Source organism: Micromys minutus (assembly GCF_963924665.1).
Source record: "Micromys minutus genome assembly, chromosome: 7".
In the NCBI taxonomy this organism is placed as follows: domain Eukaryota; kingdom Metazoa; phylum Chordata; class Mammalia; order Rodentia; family Muridae; genus Micromys; species Micromys minutus.
This window is the reverse complement of record NC_137976.1, coordinates 58,638,314-58,664,057: the sequence shown is the minus strand read 5'-3', so window position 1 is coordinate 58,664,057 and position 25,744 is coordinate 58,638,314. Positions and strand designations below refer to the sequence as shown.

At 43.8% G+C, this 25,744-nt stretch overlaps 1 protein-coding gene across 6 annotated transcripts in view; it reads right to left on the bottom strand.

The window, feature by feature from the left end:
• KALRN (kalirin RhoGEF kinase) overlaps positions 1-25,744 on the bottom strand; it is a gene marked incomplete at both ends in the record, with an annotated part of 525,758 nt that overhangs the window by 233,061 nt on the left and 266,953 nt on the right. For all 6 annotated transcript variants that reach the window (XM_080919241.1, XM_080919243.1, XM_080919247.1 and 3 more), the window contains 3 exons: positions 2,649-2,768; positions 10,500-10,666; positions 19,001-19,196. In XM_080919241.1, coding sequence (XP_080775367.1) covers positions 2,649-2,768; positions 10,500-10,666; positions 19,001-19,196 — 483 coding nt within the window. The remainder of the gene's footprint in view (positions 1-2,648; positions 2,769-10,499; positions 10,667-19,000; positions 19,197-25,744) is intronic.

Here is a 25,744-nt window from a genome sequence, read left to right as displayed (position 1 = left end):
TTGGCCAGGGTCATCCCAGTATACGACTGCTTTTCTAAATTAATTATCAAGAACCCTTTCTTTTCCCTGTCCTTTTGTTTGAGATAGGGCTTGTCTATGTAGCCCAGGCTGACTTTGCAATCCTCCTGCCTCAGCCTCTAGGAGTTGTGGGATTATACATTTGGCACTCCCTTTGCTCTTAAAAATGTCTGTTTACACCACAAATTTCATTGTTTCACCAATGGCTATTTTCCCCTATGGAACCCTGAGCTTTCTTCCTTAGGTTAGAAGAAGGTACATTATACCCCCATCCCACCCCCAGCCATCAGCGAACGACCTGCATTAACACTGGCACACAGAGAAAGCCAAACTAGGCTGCTTAACCTTCCTTTAAAATGGCTTGCACCCAGCCAGGTATAGTGTGGCACAGTTTGTTGTCCATCACTCAGGGTTGAGCATTAGGATAGTCATGAGTTTGAGTCTTGCTTGGGCTAAATAGTTAAGTTCAAGGTGGCCTGACCCACATACACGGCGAGACTCTGTCACAAAGACACACTGCTTGCATTCTCTCTGGCATATTCGTCTCCTGATGCAGAGCCCAGTTTAGACGTAGTTTACAGACAACTGTGGCTTGTCTGGAGGAGCATACGAACAGTTCTGGCTGTGTTCCTTGTTCGTTTAGCTCCACCACAACCTAATGACGTTCCACCATCCCTCTATGCTCTGCTATCCTCGACAGATGACAGATACCAACCCGAGAGTCACCAACAGTTTCTCAAAGTTCACTGGGGTACTCTATTGTGTGAGGCTTGGTCTGACTTGTCAGACATTTGATTAAGAGACTGGAAATGTAATCACCCAACCCAAGTCTTCTTATTCAAGGAGAAAGCAGACCAAGAATTATTTTTGCTGAAATCCCCCATAGCTTCACATCATGCTCACTGTTGCCAAATCCTCACTGCTGCCTAAACCTGCAGAGAAATGGCCGCCAGCCTTCCTAATGCTGTAAGCCTTTAATACAGTTCCTCAGGTTGTGGTGCCCCCAGCCATACAATTATTTCATTGCTACATCATAACTGTCATTTAGCTACTTTTATGAACTATAGTATAAATGTGCGATATTCAGGGTATCTGCTGTGCAACCCCTGTGAAAGGGTCATCCAACCCCAAAGGGGTCATGCCCAGATCAGAAGGATCTGCCCAGGTTGCTCCTGGATACCTGGACTTAGAAAGTACCAGAACACACCTTCCCACTCCCACTCTTGGCCTCCACCATCTTCTCATACCCCAGACGTGAGGATGACAGTGTGGTGGGTCACACACAGGCTGTGCACTACAAAGACCAGAGTCCTTTAAGGTTGAGAACCACCGCTATAGATGCTTGCAGTAAGTACCTGGTTATAACCCCAATTTAGATCTCTCCTGGGGAGCTCTCACCATTATCAACTTGGGATTGCCAGTAAACTGGAACAAAGATGTAAAGCTCCGTGCTTGAGGGTAACTTCTACAGCAAGCGAGTTGCATACCCTGCTCGCTTTTCAATCTCAAACCTCAGACAATACCTAGAGACTACTAATATTTCCTCAGAAGACGTCAAGTAGTTTACGGAAACATGTCAGTCATCTTAACACCATTTTTATATGCATGAAAGATGGCTTCTGAAAACTTAAATGGTGGATTAAGTTAATATCAGTTTACAAGAGGCTATCAATCAGCTGGATTGCCACATTAAAAGACATTTATGAACACAGATCATTAAATTCATTACTTTAAAAAAGAAAATAGCCCCTTTGTAGTTCTTACACATCCAGAAGTAGGCAAAGGGCAAAGTTCTACACTGAACTACACAGAACAAGGATCTGAGGTTTTTATTCTTTACCTTTTGCCTCACTGGTGCTGAACTTTTTTTTTTTTAGATACAGTTCCGTGGGCCATTTCTATTCTTTCTCAGACACCACTGAGAAGCAATCCTAAGGTCTCTCTGGGAGAAGTTCCTACTAGGAAGATAACTAAAGGTGTTATTTAAAGCAAGGCTATATCATTGTATCCAGAGTGAACATTTCTTTTAAAATGGGCTTTTTCTTTTAACCTTAGTAAAATGTTTACCAAACTCCCAGCTGGTAAACTTCTTCCAGTTTATTCCTCAAATACGGGTTTTGCTAGCATAACTGAATGGCCACTTTCAGCTTGAAAACTGTGTAACACAGTCTCTTGCAACCCTTGTGGTCCTTGTTAAAAGTCAGATTCCAACCTAGAATTCAAGTGTTTCAAAGTACTCTTCCGACTTACTACTGACTTGCACAACTGTTTCTCCTCATTTCTGAGTGGTTTCCTACTGGAAGCCCTGTCACCTTTCACCTCTTTATTTCTCACTGGCATATGGTTTATGAGTAGAAATGGGTAAAAATCTAACTGCGTTAGAGCCTTAAGGCCCAAAGGAGCAGCAGATATTCTCATCTGAAATGTGTATACATGGTTCCTGATATCTTGGGGGCAAAATAAAACCTGCATTGTGCATACCTGAGTGTGAAGGAGGCTCCTGCACTATGTCACTAGAAAGTACAAGGGTTCCACCACTGAGGCAATGCTGGCCTCTCAGACAGCCATCCTACCCGAGGCCCAAAGTCAAAGAGACGAACAGAGACAGTGCATCCAGATTTGGGGGTTACCTCGATGGCTAGTTGGAACTGTTCATGCTCCCGCTGTAGCTGCTCTGCCTCAGACAAAGAGCCGGCGTTGACCAGGCTGGCGTTGAGCATCGACTCTCCATTGCGGATCCATCCCAGAACCTAGGGAGTTAGGACAAGCATTTGGGTGAATGACTCTCTTCTACTTCTCTAGAGATGTTGCTTTCCCTATGGCTACATCAATCAAAGGATGGTCTTCTCTTCCCTGTGAAAGAAAGGACGGCAAGGATGCCATCTTCCCAATCTTCCTGCATCTGCTGTCATAAGGCATTTATTTCCTGTACCAGCTTCATTCTCAAGTCATTTCCTCTCCATAACACCCTGCTGTCCCCAAATCCCACCAAATTAACTCACATGACTTCATCTCCCTGTATTTTATGCACATCTAAACTTCTTTCTTGAACAAAGAATGGTATAGAGAAATTCCAATTGTTGGTATCGTTTTCTTTCAGTTTTTTTAATTACTATGTATTTACGTTCTATTTATTTATGGAGAATTTCATACCGTGTGTTTGGATCATATCCATTCTTCTTCCCCAGTTCTTTATTTTTGTTTTTAAAAGGGCCTAGTTCAAATAAGAACCTCTTGAATTTGCTCACACCTCACTCTTCTTGTTGAAGATAATCTTTTCCTCCTGCAGTATGGCTGCTGTGCTTTGTGTGGACAACTTCATCGTGACTCACCACAGAACAACTTTTGGGTTATTTCAACCTGCATTTTACCTCCCTCTTAAAAATGTGAACTCCCTAAAGTCAGTTGAACGTTAATCTCCCATATTCACTTAATGGCTCTCGCATAGTAATGTCTTGAATGTAATGAAGATTATCCAAGCCCCATCCTGGGGTCTCTATCTTACAAAGCCCAGAGCATGCAAGCTCAAGTAAGCAAATGATGCAAAGGAAGGGCGGGAAAACAAGCGAAATTCAGAGAACAGACCATTACCAAAAGGGAAAGTAAAGTTTAACCAACTTAAATTACCTGGTGGCCTGAATACAGCTTTGAGGGTTCCTGGTAAGTACTTGGAGAAAAGAAATCTAAAATGGCAAATACCAGAAAAAGGAGAGCAAGAATGGGTACAGCCTAGACACAGTGGTTTTCAACCTGTGAGTCACGACCATCAGAAAACATGTATCTTGGATGAACACGGTTCAATAGTAAATTTACAGTTATGAAGTAGCAACAAAAATAAATGTACAATTGGGGGTTCCTAGGACCACTGGAAATGTGTTTTCTTATGGTCACAACACACAGGTTGAGAACCACTGGTCTATAGCAGTCAAGGAAATGTTGTAGAGATGTTGGGATTATCAGGCTAACAGACCCGGTACAAATAATCAATCCAAAGGGAAGACCTAGGGTCTAAAGACTTACCTGGTGTGTGGTCACTAGAACAAGGCAAGCATCTCATTTTTTAGGGAGCCCAAGACTTGCTCGGTGAGGAAAAAAGTTCTGAGATTTCAAAAATCAATGAATACCACCTGATGTCACTCCTTGTAAAGGAGAGGACACTGCAATCTATTTCCGATGGGCTCTTAACGTTTTATTTCTAGTGCTGAACAAAGGGAAAATACTAAGCCTGGTCTCCTGCCTCATAACTCTCAAAGGCACCCTGCAGATTTCATTCTCAAACAGAAGCTGACTGATGCCTTATTGTTCATAGATAACAAGAGGGAAAAACCCCGCTGCAGCTGGGTGATTTGGATTGAGATGTTAATTCGTGGCAAATCTGGCAGATTGTGGATGAGATGCCAGTCTGTATAGTAATTAGCTGCCGGAATTAACTGTTCAGCATGTATGTATAACACCCTTGTTGTCCCCCGGTGGACTGTGGCTGGCTGGCTCGAGGTGCTAATGACTTTGAAAAACTGCCTGTTGATCTGGGAACATGCATTCATAGACTGCAAGGCCAAATTCTTTGCCTCTTTGGAAAAACGGAGCTCACAGTGTCTATTTTAAACCGCATCCCTCTGTCATGTTTTGCAGCTTCCTGCTTGCTTTGGAGACTCGTTTGTGGGTGTCATCAAATACCTTCTGCATGAGCATTTCGAGTCAGTGTTAGTCTGCTCCTCGGGACTCTTGAAGAATATTTTCCTCTAGTGCTAGCCATGGCAGTTGCAGCTATCGTGGTGGAAATACTCACTTCCCAGCATCCCTCACTGAGTGAGCCCATGCACATGCGTATCTACTTCCTTCAGTAAATCATACACCATATTCTTGTTTACTTGTATTTCCAAAATGTTGTTTGCAAAGGCATTCTAGGACCTGAGAGTCCCAATGATCTGACTTTAGGAGGACAGAGATGCAGGGACGTGTATAGCCATGGCTTTAAGCCAGGGTGGAACTGAGCACCGTGAGTCACTTCTGGAACAGTGGATAGAAGACTAACATCTGAAGTCAAGAGAGCCTGACCCCGTCCCTTCCTTGGCAAAATAACTTCCCTGAACCCCAGCAATCTCCTCGGTGTCTGGATAGCCCTCCCCCTCCTTTTGGCATCACGGGGCTGAGGCAATGCTAAGCTGGATGATAATGACTGTGCTGCTAGTTTTGATTTCTAGTTTGGAGCAAAGATTCCATGCTGTGATTCTTCAGTTACGGTTCTTCCAGGGCGGAAAGAAAAGCCATTTAACTTCATTCAGTTATTCAAACAAATACCATTTTGATATCACACCAGTTTCTCAGGTTGCTGTCCTCAGATCACAGACAGTCTTGTTGGCATATCTGTCTATTATGAGGCTCTTTCAACTCTTCTGGTTCAAAACTGTGTTAGTTATTATCCCTGAGCATCCAAGTGTGCTAGGTAGTGAAAAAAATGTAACTAAAATGAGAAAATATGGGTTCTATTAATACCAAACTGTGGCTTTTAGAAACATTTTATCAAAGGTCAGCTTTCTCACTCTAAAATGTGTATACTTTCCTTCAGTGAACAAAAGAGTTAGAATAAAAATAAAATCCTTAACTTAAAAGCACTTTTCAAATCATAATAGTAGCATTTCCCTCTAATCGACTACAGTAACAATTTACCTAACAGGTTAGTACTATGGTTTGAAGGTAAAATGTCTTCCATAGGCTCATGGTTTGAACGCTTAGTTCCAAGATGGTTCCTGCCACACTGTTTGGTAGGAAGTGGGCAGGCCTCAGCGCTTTAAACAGTGAGCTACTCTTGGTGCATTTTCTGCTCCTGAGTGCTGAAGCTTCTGACAAACATGCTTTTTCTGCCTGCTGCCATGTCTTCTCCGCCATGATACACTGTATCTCTCTGTAAGCGAAAAGAAACCCTGTCTCTTACAAGTTGCTTTTGTCAGGGTATTCTACTGAGGCCTTGATGGAGGCAGGTAGCTTTAAAGGTCATTCCCTGCTCTAATACTTCACACCCTGATAAAATCCAGCGATTGTCCCTCCAGCCACAAAGAACCATGTGTATTCAGAACGCTAGGCCAAGAATTCTGTTTAGACTGTTTTTGCTTATTGGGAGAGCTAAAAAATACAGACCTTTTATTTCCTCAGGTCAAAGAGGCTCATGTAAGCCCAAGCCAGGAATAGACAATGGCTATCTACCGATAATGATGCCCTGAAGCTGGACAGCCTGGACCCAGTTCTCTTGAAGGTCAGAGGAATGATTCACAGATGACTGTTGTCCTGGTCATACCCACAATAAAGTCAAGAAGTTGTTCTCGTCTACTGACTCTGGATTGCTGCTGTAGATGACCTCTCTCAAGACCTGGTTACTTCTGTGAGTCCAACCACAAAATAAATTCTCAGCTCCCTAGATGTCTACCTTCAGAATTCCTTAGCTCTGGAAGTGCACAAGATTGAATGTGTTCATTATTTATGGCTTTATACACTGTGTCCATAGCCCCTTATGTCCTCTTAATTATCTCCATTTGGAAACAATGTCCTTTTGTTTCTCTTGCTTGGGCCTTTGCCAGCTTCTTTCTGACTCTGATACACACTCACCGAAACCAAATACAGTAATTATCACAGAAGCATGAGGGCAGGCTAAAATTTTTCTTTGTTGTAAGTGTCCATACTGACCATAAGCAAATTTTGGCTAAATTTGGCTCACAGAACCAACCAAACCAACGTTTACAAATAACACGTTCTCTCATTTTATATTCAATATATACATATGGAATACATATGGAGATGCGTTTTGTTTTATGCCATTACACCATCCCCCAAACCCCAGTTGAATTTATCTGATAAATGTGAGGTCATCTTTACCACAAGTAGTAATTTTCCTGGAAGCAACCAGAGAATTCTATGGGGCCTGAAGGGTAATCTGAGGGGCATTTGGTGACCTGGGACTTACATTATATGCTGTATCAGTGCAGTGGTTTCCCCTGGGGTCTGGTTTTCTCCATAGGTGTGTGTCCTGCCTGTCTTAGGAAACCTGTGGCATTCGTCAGTTTGTGGCATGTCATTTGCTTGGAATAGTTGAAGATAGATTTCAGTCAAATGTCTATGAGTTCTTCATTATTTAAAGCTTCATTTTAATGTAATTTTCAGATAACTACACATAGGATTATGATGGCCACATCATAATACCTTACAGTCAAATGTAAAACCTTTAATGTATGAGCTCCAACAACACCTGTACTGAAATACAGTTAAGGTGACTTCTCTCTCTCTCCCCTTTCCCTCTCCCTCCCCCTTCTCTCTGAGAATATATTCTCTCAAGCCTGCATCTAAACTTAGCTTCACTGATCAATACTGACATCTCAATTAACTCCCTTTTCCAAGTGTCAACAGCTTAGAAATCAATATTTCCTGCTCCACCAATTTCCATCAGACACAAATGCTTCCTTTGAAACCGGATCAGATGAATCCTCGATGAAGGAGCCTCTACTGACAAGGGAAACAGGTCTGCCTAATGAGGTGCGGTGACTTAACCAAGAAGCACTTCCCGTTGCTATGAAGAACCACTGTCCTCCTGAAAGGCCTCTGTGGGTCTCCCAAGTGTCAGGTGAGCACTCTTTCCTTCCTGTTTGTTTGTTTTTCTAGACACAGGCTTTCTCTGTGTAGCTCTGGCTGTCCTGGAACTTCCTTTGTAGACCAGGCTGGCCTTGAGCTTAGAGATCCACTGTCTCTGTCTGCCTTACATAGAGTTTTAACTACAATTCCGCTGTGGGTTATCCATGCCTTGCTGCTGAGAAGGCACCTGCAGAAGGAAATGACATCCTCTAATTCATGAGATTAGGAATTTAGATATTAGTCCATTGATAGTGAAATACAACAGAAAGCAAAAAGCAAAAGTATAGGTTTTTCTTCAAAGTTCAAAGAAATGTTCAGTTCTCTACTTTGTTTGAAAGCCTATTCCTACCATCCACTTATCATGAAAATGACTAGACATGGCCACACAGGTAGACTTTGACATGCCACAGCCCCGCTGACCTCAGGCAGGTGCCATTCTCTGAAGAGCCAAGGCTACCCCTGCCCTATTTCTAAGATATGGTGAGGCCATGGAAGCTTGACCGCATTCTGCTGCTGCTGCTGAGCTCTATGGTTTCTGTGTGCACAGGGGGGTTGTCTGCCCCTGTAAAGGAAAACCCTGGATTTTGGAGATGCAAATTTCAGCTAACAATACAAGAGGTTCCTGTTGCTTCCTGGTTTTATGGTACCCCAGTTTTCTTACTTTTAGACAATACTTCACCCGAGGGCTTGTTCGCATGAAGTTTAGCTCTTTCTTTTCTTCCCATATGAAAATGATGCACTGTCACGATTCCAGGAGTGTTAGAATTTGTGTGCGTGTTACTGCTCACGTGCTGGCTTTTCCCCCAAGTCCTCTGTGCGAATAATAGCCCTTCATGGAAGCTCAGGTGGGACCCTGGCCTGGTTAGGCTGAGAACATCTAGGTAGCAGCTCAGTGAGCAAGCCAGGTGTGTGGCTCTCAGTTCTTCAGGATACATGTGCATGAGCCCTGGCTGAGGCTCTGGGTAATGGAGACCATCTTACCCAACAGAACAACTGTGTAACAAGTATGACGGAAGTACCAGAAAGGGACACCCTCAATGCAAACCGAGCAACAGTTAAATAAAGTCACATGTCAGTGCCAATGCACTTAATTTAAATCTAAGCTCCAGTTATCGCTTCACATAAGAAAACATGTTCCCTGCCCAGAATAGTTCTGGAGGTGGAGCTTGGCCTCCAAAATAGGCCACTGGGTCTCTTAGGAGGGGGTGATCCAGACCTAAGGTTGCAGGCTGACCTGCCAGGCTTTCATAGACCCCTTGAGGGTGGTGTGACTATTGTCTGGGGATCCTCCAAGCTCTAGTGGCCTCATCTGAAGAATGGGAAGTGTCTGCCTCAGAGAGAAGCTATGAATATTGTTGGGCACAGAAACAGCACCCAGAAGTAGAGCTGCTAATTTACAGATTTTCCCATCTTCAGTCTCGCTCTATCAAGAGAAGCCTCTGTCCACAGTTCACAATAACTTCCACTTGGGCTGCTTAGGGTAGCAACATTTACAAGTGTGCCACATGTTTATGTTTCTGAATATGTCCTCCAGTAAAATGCTCAGTATAATACCATGTGCAGATAAGAATTCTCTTTCTTTTCCTTTTTAACATTAACTTTTAAATGGCAAAAATGTTCTTGTATAATACTTATGTATGTATTCACATGTGTGATTGTGGATACGTGTGTGTTTGTGTGTGTGCATGTGTGTATGCATGTGGATATGTGTGTATATTGCTCTGTGTGTGTACACTTGCATGTGTGAACATATGAAGTCACATGCTGATGTTTGGTATCTTTCTCAATTTCACTCTCCTTTTCCTTTTCCTTTTCCTTCCTTCCTTCCTTCTTTCCTTCTTTCCTTCCTTCCTTTCTTTTTTCTTCCTAACAATTTATTTCATATGTATGAGTGTTTCACCTGTATATATGTATGTGCATGTGTGTCTGGTGTCTACAGAGGCCAGAAGAAGGCATTGAACTCTATTGGAACTGGAGTTATGGGCAGTTCTGAGTCACCATGTGGGCGCTGGGAGCGGAACATGGGTTCTTTTCAAGAGCAGCAAGTGCTCTTAACTACTGAGCCATCTCTGCAGCCCCAACATTGTTTTCTCAGATAGGGTCTCTCGCTGAACTGGGAGCTCAGCAATTCAGCTAGACAAGCCAATGGATTCTAAGGAGCTGCCTATCTCTACTTGCCCCTACCCCATCCTTGCTCTGTGGGTATATTCAATCTGCTGTGTTTGCCTTGTGTGTGGGATCTGGGGATCAAGACTCAGTTCATTGTACACATGTGCATGCTCGTGTGCGTGTGTGTGTATGTGTGTGTGTATATGTGTGTGTGTGTGTGTGTGTGTGTGTGTGTGTGAGTGAGATGAACACTTTACCCACAGAGCAATATTTCCAGTTCCCAAAATTGTTATTAAAGAATCATACATACATTGGGAATAAAGATAATTGCTACTCCTGAATCATTATTTACCAACTCTGTCAAGAGCTGGACTAGGCACCAAGGTGCCCCAAATTACTGAGAAAGGATTTTTACTTCTCATTGACTATGTGACCGAATCAAACACAGGAGAGGAGAGAATGAATTCAGTGAAGAACACTGAGAATTCAGTGAAGAACACTGAGAATTCAGTGAAGAACACTGGAATGTTCCTAGAGCATCATGTGAGAGAGGGGCAATGCAGTCATAGTTTGAGCCATTGTTCCACTGTTTTTTTTTGTTTTTGTTTTTTTTTTTTTTTGTTTTGTTTTGTTTTTGTGACGACAGCCAGGCTTGCAGAAATTAATCCAAATAATTCACACACCAACTTCTTTTCTAAGGCCGGGTTACACGGAGGGCGCACTGTGGCTCCACGCGCTTCCCTGCAGCTCACCTGTTTGACCTCAGCCTGGAGGTGCCGCAGCTGCAGACACTGCTCTAGCCGCTTGTGCGTCTGCTCCGCATTGAGCTCCAGTTCATGCTGCTTCTCGTGGAGAAACTCCAGCAGCTCCTGCACCTGAGCTGCCAGGTCAATGTCTTTTTCACAGATCAACTCGATTCCTGATTTCAAAACAAAACAAAACAACAAAACGCAAACAATTAAAACCCAGGCAGCTCGGAGCCAACAACATCGCTCTAATGATGTAAGAAGGCTGGACTTTGAGAGTGGCCGTTATTGCTGCTCAGCTTCCGGTGCAGTCGGACAGATCCTGTACTCAGTCCTCACTTAGGATAATGCCAGCTCCCTAGGACAAATGAATCTGTTGTCCAGGAAGCAATTTTCAACACAGGACAGGACCGTTTTTTTTTATAAATGGTGGGGGGGAGAGACAGACAGAGAGAGACAGAGAGAGACAGACAGAGAGACAGAGACAGAGATACACAGAGAGAGAGAGACAGAGAGCGAGAAAGAGAAAAAAAGAGAGAGACAGAGAGATCTGTAACCCAGGAGTTCCATCCTAGACAAGACAGCTCCTGGCAGCACCTGTTTGGAGACTTGCCAACACCTAGATTCATAAGCAAACCTGAGTCATCTTGGACATGATAAAGCCAAATCAAAAGAACCCTGTCTCAGGAACTCCTGACAAGGGTATGTTCTATTTTAACTGGTTAGGTAAAATTTATGATCAGATGAAGATAGCTAACGACTTAGGTCTCCTAAGAAATCAATGCTGTCTCCCAAATATACACCATAAATATTCCCAGCAATACCACAGGGACAGTGAATGTTATTCACATTCAGAAAAACCTTTAAGTTCTGCTCACACACAGCTTGCCCATCATTCTACTGACTCAAAGCAGGTCTAAGGCCAGTCACTTGCTGACATGTGTGTCCAGTGTTTATAAACATAGTATCCAACTTAGAAAAACAGCCTGGAGCAGGCATGGTAGTCAGCACCTACCAGCCAAAGGCTCTGTCCTCCCTCATCCACCTCCCTGCCTCCATCTTTCTGTATCCCTCTCCTGACACTTGAGGGCAGATATGCACATTTCCTTCTCTGCCCATCAGCAACAGGTCCAGGGAAGCCTGACTCGGCTGGATTTCTGCTTTAGGAGGGTCACTGATAATGTCAGATGGGATAAAGGGACTTGCTTTAGCTCATCCCTTCATTTGCTGGTGGCTAGACTTTTAGTCTTAGATCGCAAAGTCAACATGCAATGAGTACTGGTTCTGGAACCAGTCCTGAGTTACAATCATAGAAAATTCTATGTTTGGCTCCAGAAATGTATTTCCCTTCACGTGGGGCAGACCTGTCTGTGCTTTCCAGATGCAGATGTCGGCATGCTGGAGGCAAGGATGAGTTTCCGATGGTGTTCTTATATTCTTGCCTTCTTGGTTCCTGTCCAGGATGCAAACCGTGACCCATGCTGTTTCCTGGTTCTCATGATTGTCTACTTATTTGAAGATCTAGCCTTACTCTGGTTCCCAGCCCTGGGACAATGCTAACTCAGGACGGCCCTTCTATTCTGATCCTTGACTCTACTTGGCTGTGTAGCCTCACTGCTCAGTCCACATATTTTCTCTGATTTCTCATTCTGTAATCTGTGATCCAAAGCATCATAGCCTGTGTGAGATCCAGAAGAGTAGGGAGCTAGCCAATAATGGGGTTCACATTAAAACCCTTGCAGATAAGGTCCCAAAGGAGCACATCAGCCTCAACATATGGCCACCTACAAAACCATTCTTCTCTGAGAGATGCCTCCATTACCCTGACACACGACTGGCAACTTGTCAGTGCATCCAGCTCGCCTGCATCTGCATCTGGAAGGCACAGGCAAGTCCACCCACACTCGGGGAAACTCATTTCTTGAGTCAAAAATAGAGTTTTATATAAGGACAATATGGAAGAGTGGGAAAAATATTTTCTGGTGTTACATGATAATAATTTCAGTATCTTTTTATGTTTATTTTTTTTTTCTGTGAGTTTCATAATTCCAAGCCCCAGCTCCTGAAATATCTGTGGGTGGCGGAAGAGGACGGCTTGTTCTTTTGGCAGCCACCCCCCTCTGCTTACTATTTTCAGTCACCAGAAGGGTGCAGTAGGTAGAACATCTTCTGAGCTGAAGTAAAAAGAACCGAAGCAATTTCTACTCCTTGTGGCTTGACCAGGTTGAGGGTGTGGGGTAACGGGGGTACCAGGGGCAGGGGGATAACTGTGACCCTGTGCTGACTTTCTGGAAATGTAATTTCAGACCCATCTCTGCTTTACCGCAGTTACAGTGTGGCTATATTCCAGAGATTTCCTTCACCGCATCTCTAGTATCCAGTGCTGAGATTTGTCTTTCTCTAGCAGGCGGGTGACTGAACTCTGCCACTGCACGTGTGAATGGCTGCTCAGATTTAGTGACTCAGCATGTTGTTGAGAGTCCCGAGACCCAGGCTTGTGCAATTCTGTTTTCTCTTGCTTGTTATTGTCTTATGTAATGGATGCAGGACTACAGGGATGGAGAGGATGCCTGCTGCACCTCCAACTCCCTCAAGTACCGGGGAGAGAATGAGAGGAACATAAGAGCTTATCCTGGCCACACCTAGAGGAACCCATTCCACACGCTTCCTACCTCTGCTCCTGATCACACTGGTGTGAGTTCCAGTTAAACCCTACCAACTGGACTGTCTCCAGACATCACCACTGAGTAGAGTTTGCTTTTGTTGACAACACCGTCCTCGGTTTACTGATGAACCTTCCTGCCCTGCTCTAGGGGTTTCTAGTAATAATGCAGAAAGACAAGATTGTCTTTTCCTCCCCTCAACAAAGAGTGAATGTATTCGTCATTTTTATTCAGTGCCCCCCTACAGGGAAATGGCCCAGTTCCCCCTCAAGGATGACTTTTTATACTTCGCTCACATTGTCAGTGGAATGTAGGCTCTCTGATCCTGGGGCCATGTTTGTTCCACTCATGGCTGCCTCTTCTCCCCCTGTGCTTCCCTCACATTGCCCATGCATCACTCTGAGCAGTGGCAAGCAGGCCTTCTCAGGGGCAAAGTGGATTTGTGTAGAATGGTGGAGAGCTCTGAGAAGGGACAGGCTTAGCTTTGAGGCTATGCTCTGAAACCTGTTAATAGTAACAGTCTTGGCTCCATACCCTTCCCCAAGCCCCACTCTCCTCACCTGTAAAATGGAATCACAGCCTATGGCTGCTGTAAGGACCAGGTATAGTATATAAGGTGTCTGGCATTTTGTCAGCTCCAAATGCTCTTTTTGCAAATTGTCCTTTTTTTCTTGAGGAAAATTAATGAGAAAGCAATGCTGATTACTGGTGAGACTGCTAAGTGTCTTAAAAATATGAAATCTGTGACACTTATGTACTTACTCAATGTATATTGTTATAAACTATGGTGGTTTGAATGTTGCTAGATTAAAGCTACCGACACGGCTCACACTGGATTCATCTAGAGAGCTTTAGAAAAATCACTGTGTCCTGTGCACACCACAGACCCAGAATCTCTGGCTGGCTGGGATTTGGCCAATAGATATTCATAAAGCTTCTGAAGAGAGTCTAACAACAACCGGGGTTCATAACCACTGTACAAGATGGCAGTGGCCACAGCCCAAGAAACAGGCATTCTCTTTCTATACTGTAGAGCACTCTACATTCCTGTGTGTGTGTGTGTGTGTGTGTGTGTGTGTGTGTGTGAAAGTCACAGCTAAGAACACGTGACACTCTAGTTTCTTTGGCCTTTAGGTTTTGGTGCCACTTTGGGATGATTTTTTGAGGTGTTGGAATTGGACCCAGGACTGAGCATGTGAGGAAGTGTCCCGACACCGTGCAGCGCTCTCGGCCTCCACTATCATTTCAGTTTTCCCAAGAGAAGAGCCCTGTTAGAGGCCATTGTTGAACATCTCTGGTTATAATGCCAGACCTAGGTTTTCAGCTGTTTCTATCCTTAAATTTCTGTGTTTGCCTTAGGAGAGAGAACATAGTCTCTCCTTTCTCCTACCATTCATCTCTCTGTGACATTTTTTGTATGTAAAAACCAAGATAAGAAAGTACAGTCACTTAGCCATGTTCTCAGACCAATGTTGACTACTCTGGCTATACCTCAGAAGTCCTTAAGGACAGCCTCAGACCAAACCAGGCCAATTAAGGATGGCTCCCTAAGCAATGAAGCCCAGACACTGGTGTTTTTAAAAAATGTTCCCAGGTGGTTTTCAACATGTAGCTGTATTGTGAGCATTGGCTTACATCACAGTACTGTGACATATTAGCGAAGCATTGGCTTACATCACAGTACTGTGACATATTAGCGGAGCATTGGCTTACATCACAGTACTGTGGCATATTAGCGAAGCATTGGCTTACATCACAGTACTGTGGCATATTAGCAAAGCATTGGCTTACATCACAGTACTGTGGCATATTAGCGGAGCATTGGCTTACATCACAGTACTGTGACATATTAGCGGAGCATTGGCTTACATCACAGTACTGTGACATATTAGCGAAGCATTGGCTTACATCATACTATTGTGAACCACTGGCTTATATCATGTTTCTCTTCTCTCCTCTCAGCTCCAATAGTCCACGCATCCCTGCTAAACCCAGAGTAGCTCTCATTCTGAAAAAGCACAGGCTTTTCATTCCTCCTTCCATTTATGTCACAAATAAAATTGGTTTCTATTATTTTTTTTCACTTCATCTGTCCCACCCACACTGATGTTCATTCTTGTTTAATTTAGCAAATGTCAGTACTGAGAACTTGCTATGCCTAACGCATAAGCATTCTGCTAGAGGAGGCTGTGTAGAGAGACTTCACTCACATTGCTGAAGAAGCTTCTGAAGCCAAGCAACCCCAATAGGATGCTCTATGGTCTACAACACACACATAACACTGGGTGCGTCATCTTTCTTCTCTTCCATGCTCATATATGACCCACTGCATCCTCATGGGTACCCCAAGTGGTAAGTTACTCTTCCTCAGAGAATGTTGAGGCTTTGGGGAGACTGGGGGTCATGTTCCAGGATGCCCAGGTGGTAAGAATGGCTGAGATTTACCCCAGTATCACCTCTTATATTCATGCTCTCAGCTGTATGATCAAAGAGGCCATCTGCAAGCATAGTTCATTTAACATGTATTTACATCTGACCCTGGTGGTGCAGGCATGTAAGCCCTGATATTCAGGGGGCAGAGATAGGAGGATAGCAGGTTCAAGACCTGCCTGGGCTACAGAGTGGGTTAAAGGAAGCCTATGAAACTTAGTACAAACTGAACCCTAAATAAAAGCTAAAACTAAGTGAGGTAGAACACTTAGACTAGCAAGTGTGAGGCCTTAGGTTCAATCTTCACTACCACTAGCAGCATTTTCACCTGCTGAGGCTGATATTCCCAGTAAGAACAATAAATTATAAGTATTATTGCCACAGACTCAGGACTGTAGGATTTGTGTGTGTGTGTGTGTGTGTGTGTGTGTGTAACTGTGTGTCTCCAGTCTTGTGTATATATATACCTATAACTGTCTCTGTCTCTGTCTCTCTCTGTGTGTTTAGAGACTGTAGGTTGACACTGAATGTCTTCCTCTATAATTTTCCATCTTTTTTTTTTTTTTTTTTTGAGAAAAGGGCTCTTCATTGAATACCCGGGGCCCAATGATTGGCTAAATTGGCTTCACACTGAGCCATGTGGACTCCCCACCTCCCTGGCCTGCCCAGTGTTGAGATTACAGAAGTGTGAAATGTCTGCTGTATCCTGGAATCCAAACTCAGGTCCACTTGCTTCTGCAGCAAGTGCTTTACCCACTGAAGCATCTCTTTAACCCTCCACAAATAACTCTTCAAACTTAAACGTGTTGCATAGGAAGGGAGCTTGAGGCTTTAACTACAAAAGCAACATTACTTAAGTCACATTCTTGTCTTAGTACTAAGGTCAAATGTCACAGTTTGCTGGATACAGGACTTTGGATAAAGGAGGCAAATAAGAACTTGAAGGAATTTGTAAATTGAATCTATCTGGTGGATTCCACAGAAAAGACTAAGATCTAATGAAGAAGAAATCAGGACGTCTAAGCCGGTTGGCTCACTGGCAGCAGAACTGGGCAGGAAATCCAGAGAGCATGTTTTCCTAACAGCAAACTGCCGCAGCCCACCCTGAGGCTCCAGCAGACACTGTGGCAAGGAAAGCATGGGAAGTGGGTGGTAGGTGTTCCTGTTTCCCTCATTCCTAAGGTGGATGCCGACTCACTCCGAGCCTTTTGCTTCCAGGTGCACTGGAGGCTCCGGAAAAACCTGGCTTGATGTTATGAGCATCATACCCGAAAATAACCACATGTAAATTCTCTAATTCCATGAATTACTAAAAAACAATCAGGCATAATAAGCCTTAAACACTTTAGCAGAGAGGGTGGAAAGTCTTAATTTTGATAATAGTCCTTATTTCCCAGTACAGTTGTTCGCTTCACTTTTATTCAAAATGCACTTCATTAAACAAATATATGATTCCAACAGTCTCAGCTGTGTCCCTGCTCTGGACCAGTCCCTGCCCTTCCCTCAGATTAAGTGTGATCTAACCAATCCCGATCTCCGGTATTTGCTCAGGGTTGAATACACAGATGCTTCTCTGCAGAGCAGGGCAGAGATAGATAGTGAGGCTCTAACCCCAAACCATGGATTCGGCTCCCTTTAAGCCTCAGGCCCTGCCAGACTGAACAGCTAGCTATGGTAGGTGGAGCGGAACAGCCAGTCTGGGTAGAGAGGGCTGAGGAGACCAACCAAACCTCTTTCAACAAAGCTCCTACCAGGAACAGGATGTTGTGGGGGTGGGTAGCCCATCTGCTTGGGGGTATTTTCACCCACTCAGCCCTCCTGGTTAAAACGGATGCCAAGCACAGCCAACTTCCAATCACAAGCCGTCCTCAGAGATTGCCAGCTCCCAGCAGTTTTTCTGCCATGGATATTTGGATCCTGGGATAAAAGTTGGCTTGCCAAAGGTCGTGTCAGCACACATACCCACTGGCAGACGGGTCCAGAAGGATGAAGTGCAAGCATCTGAGTTGCTCAGCTCAGCCTCCTTTCTAGTTACTGTGTATCTCAAGAGTCCCATCCTAGCTGCATGGCCAGCTGGAGAGAGCATCATCAAGGCAGCTGCTGGGCTAACCTAACCCCTGAGCTCAGATAATATGCTCAACCATAGAAAAGGGCTCCTGTTCCTTGTGTTCCCCACTCTATTTTTTTTCCTGAGCAGGACCTGAAAAGATAGAGCGGGGATGTCAGGACGCTACATCTCGGGTTTCAGAACAGTCTACCTGGAAGCTCTGGTGGCATGTAGACGCAGACACACATTCACGAACACCCAGACACTAGCCTGAGCATTGCCGTTCTGAGGAGCTCCCAGTGAGTGAGCAGGGCCTTCTGAGGCTGCTTAGAACGTGGGCTGCACACTTACACTGACCGGTGCCTCACAGACAACTGCATCCTGTTTTTTACATAGACTTTGCTGACAAAAGTGAACAGAGCTCACTTTTGGGTTCTCCCCTCTTTGGTCTGAAGTGATGTTCATTTGAATGGCGAACAATACTTTTTTTTTTTCAGACCTCTAGAATAAGCATGATATTGTAATGTTTGGTAGGACTTTTAGTACCCCCGACAATCCCCTTTTAAAGTTCACCATCAACAGGAGCATGGCCCAACCCAGCCTAGCTGCTTCCGCCCGGAGAGCAAGACCTTGCCAGCAAGCCCTGGGTAGAGGTGGCAGAGCGAGAGAAGAATGGGCTTTAGCATTGCACAGGTACAAGAAAAGATGTGTGCTTTCTTTTCCTCTGGACCAACAGTCTTCCTGGGCTGCTTTGTATCTCTCTAGTTCCAGAAAAATATTGCCTTAGAGAGTGGCAGTAAAGAAACCACATACTTATTGAAAACATTTCAAATAAACCTTGAACGGAAAAAAGTAATAAAATGCCATGTTTTCCCAGGAAGTTATAAAATTACACGATCTCCCATACATTTTTATCAGCACTACTTAAACTCATATACAGACCAGTGATCAGGAGCAAGAACAAAACTCAAAGATTCTAGGAGGTGTAAGCCAGAGATCAGGAAACCACCTATGCATATGGGTAAGATCATAACACTGGTGGGGGGGCAGCAGGGGAGCTTACTGCCCACGGAAGCTCAGCTCTGAACCCCACACTGCTCTCAGTCTGCTTCCAAACTATCACCTCTGGAGGCCTGCACGAACCTCCGTCGCTGATTCTCACGCCTCCGGACCCATAGACTGGCTCCAGTCTCACCTTTCCCACAGCCCAAACTGGACAACTATGAACAAATTGTTTCCTCTTTAAAACAAAGGTGATCTTTCTGTTCTTGGTGTCTGCAGGGATGAACTGAACAGTGTGGAAGTTGGGGCACATCAGGCCTTTGCTTCCATCGTCTCTCCTACCAGGAGAATGAGAAGGCGCTCACCTGAGGCTTGCACTTCCATGATATATTGGTGCAGGTCCTGGCCCTGCTGGATGACCTCAAATGTCATGTTGTTCATGGCAAGCTTCCGTTCCGTGTGGCGCTGTAGCCGCTGCTCCGCCAGGGTCAAGTCCTCTGTGTTAAAGTCATTCATCTGCCGGAGCAAGTCCTCATTCCAGGCGTCCAGTTCTGCGGTGACCTACGAAAAGCACTGCCATCAGAAGGGGCATGATGGGTGTGCAGGATACTCCTAGGTTGCAGCTCCTGGCCGGAACCAAATCAACGAACCCACCCCTTGCTGTCCTCTTTGATCCTTAAACTATAACCACATACATACAGCTTTTAAACGATTTTTATAGCAATTTTAGTGTGTATAGCAACAACCACTGCAAACATTTGTACACTAAGTTACTAAAGTGACCCTCACAATGACCCACTGAGGCAGGCAATATGGAGGTCTCCAGGTCTGCCTTCTTGAAAAGGAAACTGGCCTCCCTCAGATAGATAGACTCCTGTGGCTGAAGTCTGTGGGTGAGGGACACAGTTGCTCAGCTCTCCTGTCTGTGAATACTCCATCTATGTCCTTACAACTGTCACTGTAAACATATTTCATAATTGAAAGAGCCTTCAGAGCTAAGTAGTTAAGTTACTTCAGAAGCCAAAATGGGAGGTCAGAGAAGCCTGGGGGAATGACTCAGGCTTCATCATCAGTTAATGGCTACTGGTTACCAAAGCCGGGGCTTCCCTTCTGGTTCCTGTGTTAGACTCTCTCTTCATTACAAAGGGCGGCACTGGAAAAGAGTGACCGAACTAAGTGTATATGTGGACTAGTCTGCTAGAACAGTGGCTCTCAACCTGTGGGTCACAACGCCTTTGGGGTAGGGATTCAAAGACTCTTTCGTAGGGGTCACTTAAGACCCATTAGAAAACACAAATATTTACATTCAGATTCATAGCAGTAGCAAAATTACAGTTATGAAGAAGCAACAACAGTATTTTATTTGGGGATAATTAAAAAAAATTTACTTATGCATTTATTTATTTATTTATACGGGCAGTGTTCTGCCTGCATATATGCCAGCATGCCGTAAGAGGGTGCCAGACCTCATTATAAATGGTTGTGAGCCACCATGTTGTTGCTGAGAATTGAACTCAGGACCTCTGGAAGAGCAGTCAGTGCTCTCAACCTCTGAGCCATCTCTCTAGCCCCCATTTGGGGATAATTTTACCGTTAGGGTGTTGAAGCATTAGGGAAGCTGAGAACCACTGATCTTGAAAATCAAGCAGATTATAATGTACAGGAAGCAGCAATGATGTTACGAAGCATGGAACATGTAAGAAATAAAAGCCTGGGCTGATGGGGATTAGCTAGTTGATTTTCCACACCTTAGCTCAAGCGCTTTCACCTCATCTGCCTCCCATCCTCTACTAATTAAGGCCAAGTCCTCTACCCTCTTTACATTCTCTGTAATGAACCACAGAGAAGGAACTCCAAAGTACCGAATTACATTATTCCCTGAGCCAAAGTTTCCCTTTGAAGTGGAAATGGAAGTCTCTAGCTCATACATGTGCAGCATGACCCAGTAGTCTAAGCACATATCCCAGAGTCCTAGTTTAGTGGTTTCCATTACTCTGGGTCTGTCCCAGCTGACAGGTGGTATCCTCTTTCTGGTGACCAAATGCAAATTGTTCTAAAGTCATCAGAGGACACCAGGAAGCGGAAGGCAGCCAGAGGGGAAAGAAGTGCCCTTGTATCCAAGCTGCGGCCACTCAGACTGGGTGGGGAGAGCAAAGCAGTCCTTTCTGGCGCTGCTCATCCGGGTCACAGGATTCTGCTTGTCATCTAAGGGGAAGATCTTTCTTCCAGCAAAACAGAAACAGATAAAAGCACAATAGCCATCTTTGAAGTGGAGACTTGGGGAACTGCAGAACTCCTTCCTCCCTGCTTTGGGTTTCTACCTCACACCCCAGATCTATTTTTTCAGGTCAACTCAGGGAGCTGCTGAGCTCAGCAGGGAAACCCAGTATCTACTCTTTGTGGAGGGGGCCTAGAAACCAGCAGGCTGATAAGGAAACGGCTTTCCATTGGATCCTTTCTTTTGAGGGACACTTTACTTCCCAACACCAGATAGGGGTTAAACGGAGAAAAGAGATACCTCATTTTATAATAAGGGAATTTACAGAAAGAGCATGGTTGTAAAAGAGGCATGGAAGTATGTTTTTCTTTCTATAGTTTTAGGAATTAGAATATGATTTACATGTAACACACATATTTTGAGCACTTAGTTCTGAGAGTTTTGACAGTTTCATACATTTGGGCTTATAGTCAGCACCCAAAATGAAATACACACCCATCACCTCAGGGAGCTCATTTGCTGTGATCATTTCCAGTCGTTTCTGCCCTCCTCGCACAAGAAGACACTTTCAGATTTCCATCGGGTATAGCTCTGCCTAGTCTATTATTTCAGTCATAGAAAATCCAAAACTAGGCAGAGACACTACAGTGTTTTTTGCTTTGTTTTGTCACAGGAAGATTCCAGATAGGTTCTAAGACCAGGAGTCTTCTATATGGAAAGCTTTGTACAAGCTGGTAGTCACCAGAAGAAGGCTTCAGGTTGGAGGGAGAGGCTCAGAGGTCTGTACCTTGGGACTGTCCGAAACCAAAATTACAGTATGTGTAGTCACTGGTGTGAAGGGTCTACACTCTGCCTCTTCTCTGCTCAGCCTCTACCATCCTTTTGATTGACAAACTTAAGATGAAGCTCAAGTCTACTGTGTGACCTGAAGAACAAGGGCTTCCAGAGCCTACTGTTGGACTCCCAAGGCTAACTCCCGGGCCCATCGCTCTGCAACTGGCATCCGATTCACTCCCTTTCCTAGTTTCCTGAAACATGGTCAGCCAGAGCTGTCAGTTAGTTTGACTTGTATGTACTCCTCATTTCCTGGAGATAAAATGAGTCTCTGGAGCATCCTCTCACTGGGATGTTTTTCATGTTCTTTCTAGGGTACAAGGCTGGCAGACAACAGGGGCTCATCTTCTCCTTTTTTTAATGGCTTCTAACTTCCATCCTACCTCACTGCTAATGAGCAAGGCTGACTTCCCAGCTGTACTTTATGCTTTTCCAAGGAGATTCAGCTGGTTTAAAGCTGATTCTGAGAATGTGCTCAGCTCTACCGCTGAATCATGAACCACCTGCTGGGTACCATGTTCTGAAATGACCTCATCCGCCTCCCAGTCTCCTCACATCCTGACCACTTCTCAGAGCACACCCTTCACCACAAAGAGCCTCACAAAGTGCCAGGGTGAGAGGCTGTTCTCTGGCTCACCCCAAACATGGGGGCTGGGGTTGGGTTGAGGCTATGAGTGTGTCTGCTCTCACAGAATACAAGGCTGTGAGAGCTAGAGCCTGAACCGGAAATGAACTTGGTGATTTAACTGTGTTCGGAGAGAATTTGGTCCAGCTTGAAACAGAGCCTGAATCAAATGCGAAAGAAAATGGAATGTTCCAAGAGCACTCAGCTTTGTGTTGGCCTACTTTGTTTCTTTCTTCTACTCAATTAGCTCCCTATCAACTCTCAGGCTGCTCAGGGACCCTAGGGCCTCTATCTTACCAACTCTCCTAATTTAGAGTTTTAGATTAGGATGGCTAAGCCCAGTGTGTGGCTTTTTCAAGGGGCCTGAAGAACAGTGATGTCTTCGAAAATTATTTCGGAAAGAATATTGTTCTAACAATTGTCTTTTCTAAAGACACCAGAAAGGAAATCTGATGAACAACTAAAACTTTATTTATTAGAGAAGATTAAAAAGTAAGAAAAGAAGCCTAAGAATTTCCTACCAGAATAGATTCACCAAAATCAGTTGATGTAGAAGTTGTAATCATCTCAGACAGTCCTCCTCATGGGCTCCTTCTATTTCTAGTCTTCCTAGGTATTTGGGCATGGAGAACTTGTTAGCCCAAGTATTTTATTCTGTACCTTCTAAATAAAAATCTGTCTTCCTCTTTTCTTCTCCTTCCCTTCTTTACTCATTTTCTTTAAAAACAGCCATACATCGCTGTGGTGGCTTGAATGAGAATGGCCTCCATAGGTTCATTTTATTTGAATACTTGGCTTCTGTTTGGGAAGGATTGGGAGGTATGGCCTTATTGGAAAGGTATGTCATTGGGGGTGTGCTCTGAGGTTTCAACAACCCCAGGTCATTCCTACTTATCTCTCTCTGCCTCGTGCTTATGGGTCAGGATACAAGTTCTCAGCTATTGTTCCAGTGCCAAACCTGCCTCTCTACCTACTACCATGCTCCCTACCATGGTGGCCATGGACTCAGCCTCTGAAACTGTAAGTCCCAATAAACTGTTTCTTCTACAAGTTGCCTTGGTAATGGTGTCTTACAACACCAACAGAAAAGTAACTAAGAAATCGTGTGTGTGTGTGTGTGTGTGTGTGTGTGTGTGTGTGTGTGAACTTTCTAAGTTATTATGTTAGGTAGATAAATAAATTGTCTGTGGCCTTGTGCAAAAAAAGAATTTACTACTTCAAAACAGTATACTTATCATTTTAAAGTAGAACAATTTTTGTAGGCTAATAAAAATATTTAGCTTTCAATTTTCTCGTTTTAAGAAATGTTAAATCTCTCTCCTAAGGGGTTTGCTAACATACTGGTTACTCATTCTATACCCGGCTGGATCTTCCTTTCTTCTGGGCAAGCCACATTCTTAGCCATATGGTTCATATCTGTCCAGTATTACTGCATCTTTACCAGAACACAAAGGCACACAGCATGAACCTTGGTGAGATTATCTTTTTGTTTTTTTTGTTTTTTTAAGAGAGATGAGATTATCTGTGCTCAGATCCACAGCTCCAGATCTGCCTATCAATTGCAGAAGGACCTGGACATGTCCATCAGAGATCTCTGATAATGTCCCAAAATGGCAACTTTCCAGAAAACCCAAGCTGTGTGAATGGATATTAATGATCTTGTTAAAGTTTATTTTCATTCATTTTAATTTTTTATTTTAAGGATGATAGTGGGAGAAACCTCCCAATGATTCTGGTTTTTAACTTAACAAAAGTGTTAGTACCTGCTATTAAATTATTATTTAATATTACTACTAATTATTATCAAATAACTGTTTTGAAGGAAGTTCTACTTCCCTTTATCCATTATGTGTGTCTTTCTCACAAGTATGCTTAGCAAATACTACAGGAATTTGCTAAGAAGGAAAAATCTAGATCTTAGTTTGCTTTTTGGTAGATTCAGCATTCGATTCTTTGCAGTTCCACAAAGTAACATGGTAAGGAAAATAAAGTTAACAAAGAAAGAAAAGATGATGGAGATGAATGAGGTGATGGGGTCTTTAGATGGTCACAGTCCACGGTGGCTGTGATTGACAACTGAGTCCCTGGAACAGTGTGCTCCCTGAACACCAAAGAGTCCTGATGACTGGGGCCAACATTTCAAACCTCTACAACATTGACAGTGACATTAAGTAAAAGTCTATCTATTTTCATAAGCCACAGGACTTGGAAAACATGAAAAATAAAAGACAGAGAGGAAAATGAAGAAATGGAGGAAATCTATCATTTAAGTTAGAAAATAAAGTACTTTACCAGAAGCACTCACCTGAAGGGAGAGAAATAACACAAAGCCAGACAAGTTAGGGCATGAAATCATTGGAAAGCCTCTGCCTTGTTGTTCTGGGAGAGGTCAGAGTCTTAAATAGGACACACTCTCAGTATGGGCCAGTGAACAACATAGCCAACACAGCCCCTCATCAGAGGACAGTGAAGGGTAGTGGTCCTCTACCCAAAGGTCATGTCTTTCTAGAATGACCTGGGAATGCACCCCATGCAGAAAAGGAATCTATGGATGTTCAGATCCAGGAGAGACCCATGATAGTCTATTCAAATATTTCCAGAAATTTGAAATGAAACTTTTTTCCCTATTCTTTCATTTTCTAGTTTTCCTAGGAGATAGTCAAAGACCAAAGTATAAAAAGATCAGAGACTTTGATTCAAAAAAATAATGAAATCCTTTTTTTTTTTTTTTTAAATCCTCATAGTGGGTTTGGCTTAATGCTACTTATATTATGTTAATTTGGGTCCCCTAAAATTGTTTGCAAGATAATCCACACATCTCCACCAGAGGCACTGGGGGACCTTGTCCCCAGTTGCTTCTGATTTGTAAATAAAGTTGCCAACAGCCAATGGCTCGGCAGGACATACAGAGACAGGGCTTTTAGGACTCCAGAGCTAGAGAGACAGAGAGGAAAAAGGAGAAGGAGAAGGAGATGCCTGAGAAGGTGAGGGACAGAGAGTACAGGGGCCATGTAGGAGCCAGGGAATAGCAGCCCCAAAAGGGCTGCCTGGCTGGGTTCAGAGCAGCAAAAATGGAATATAATAAGTAACAACTCAGGGATATGGGAAGGAGGTAGATTAGCCACCTAGAGGTTAGGAAATGGTCCAATCAGTGAGCTGTTTAAGACTTACCAAAAAAAAAAGAAAGAAGCCTCTCTCTCTCTCTCTCTCTCTCTCTCTCTCTCTCTGTGTGTGTGTATGTGTGTGTCTGTGTGTGTGTCGTGTCTGTGCTAACCTCAAGGAACACCATAAGTTAGTCACTGATTAAAGAAAAAGTCTTCCTCTATAAATATGCATCTATACATGTTATCTGCACACATATTTTAAAGAGCCAATGGGAAAATCTGTGACATTTCCCCAGAGTCTCATTAATAGGTTGGTGTGCATCCCAGT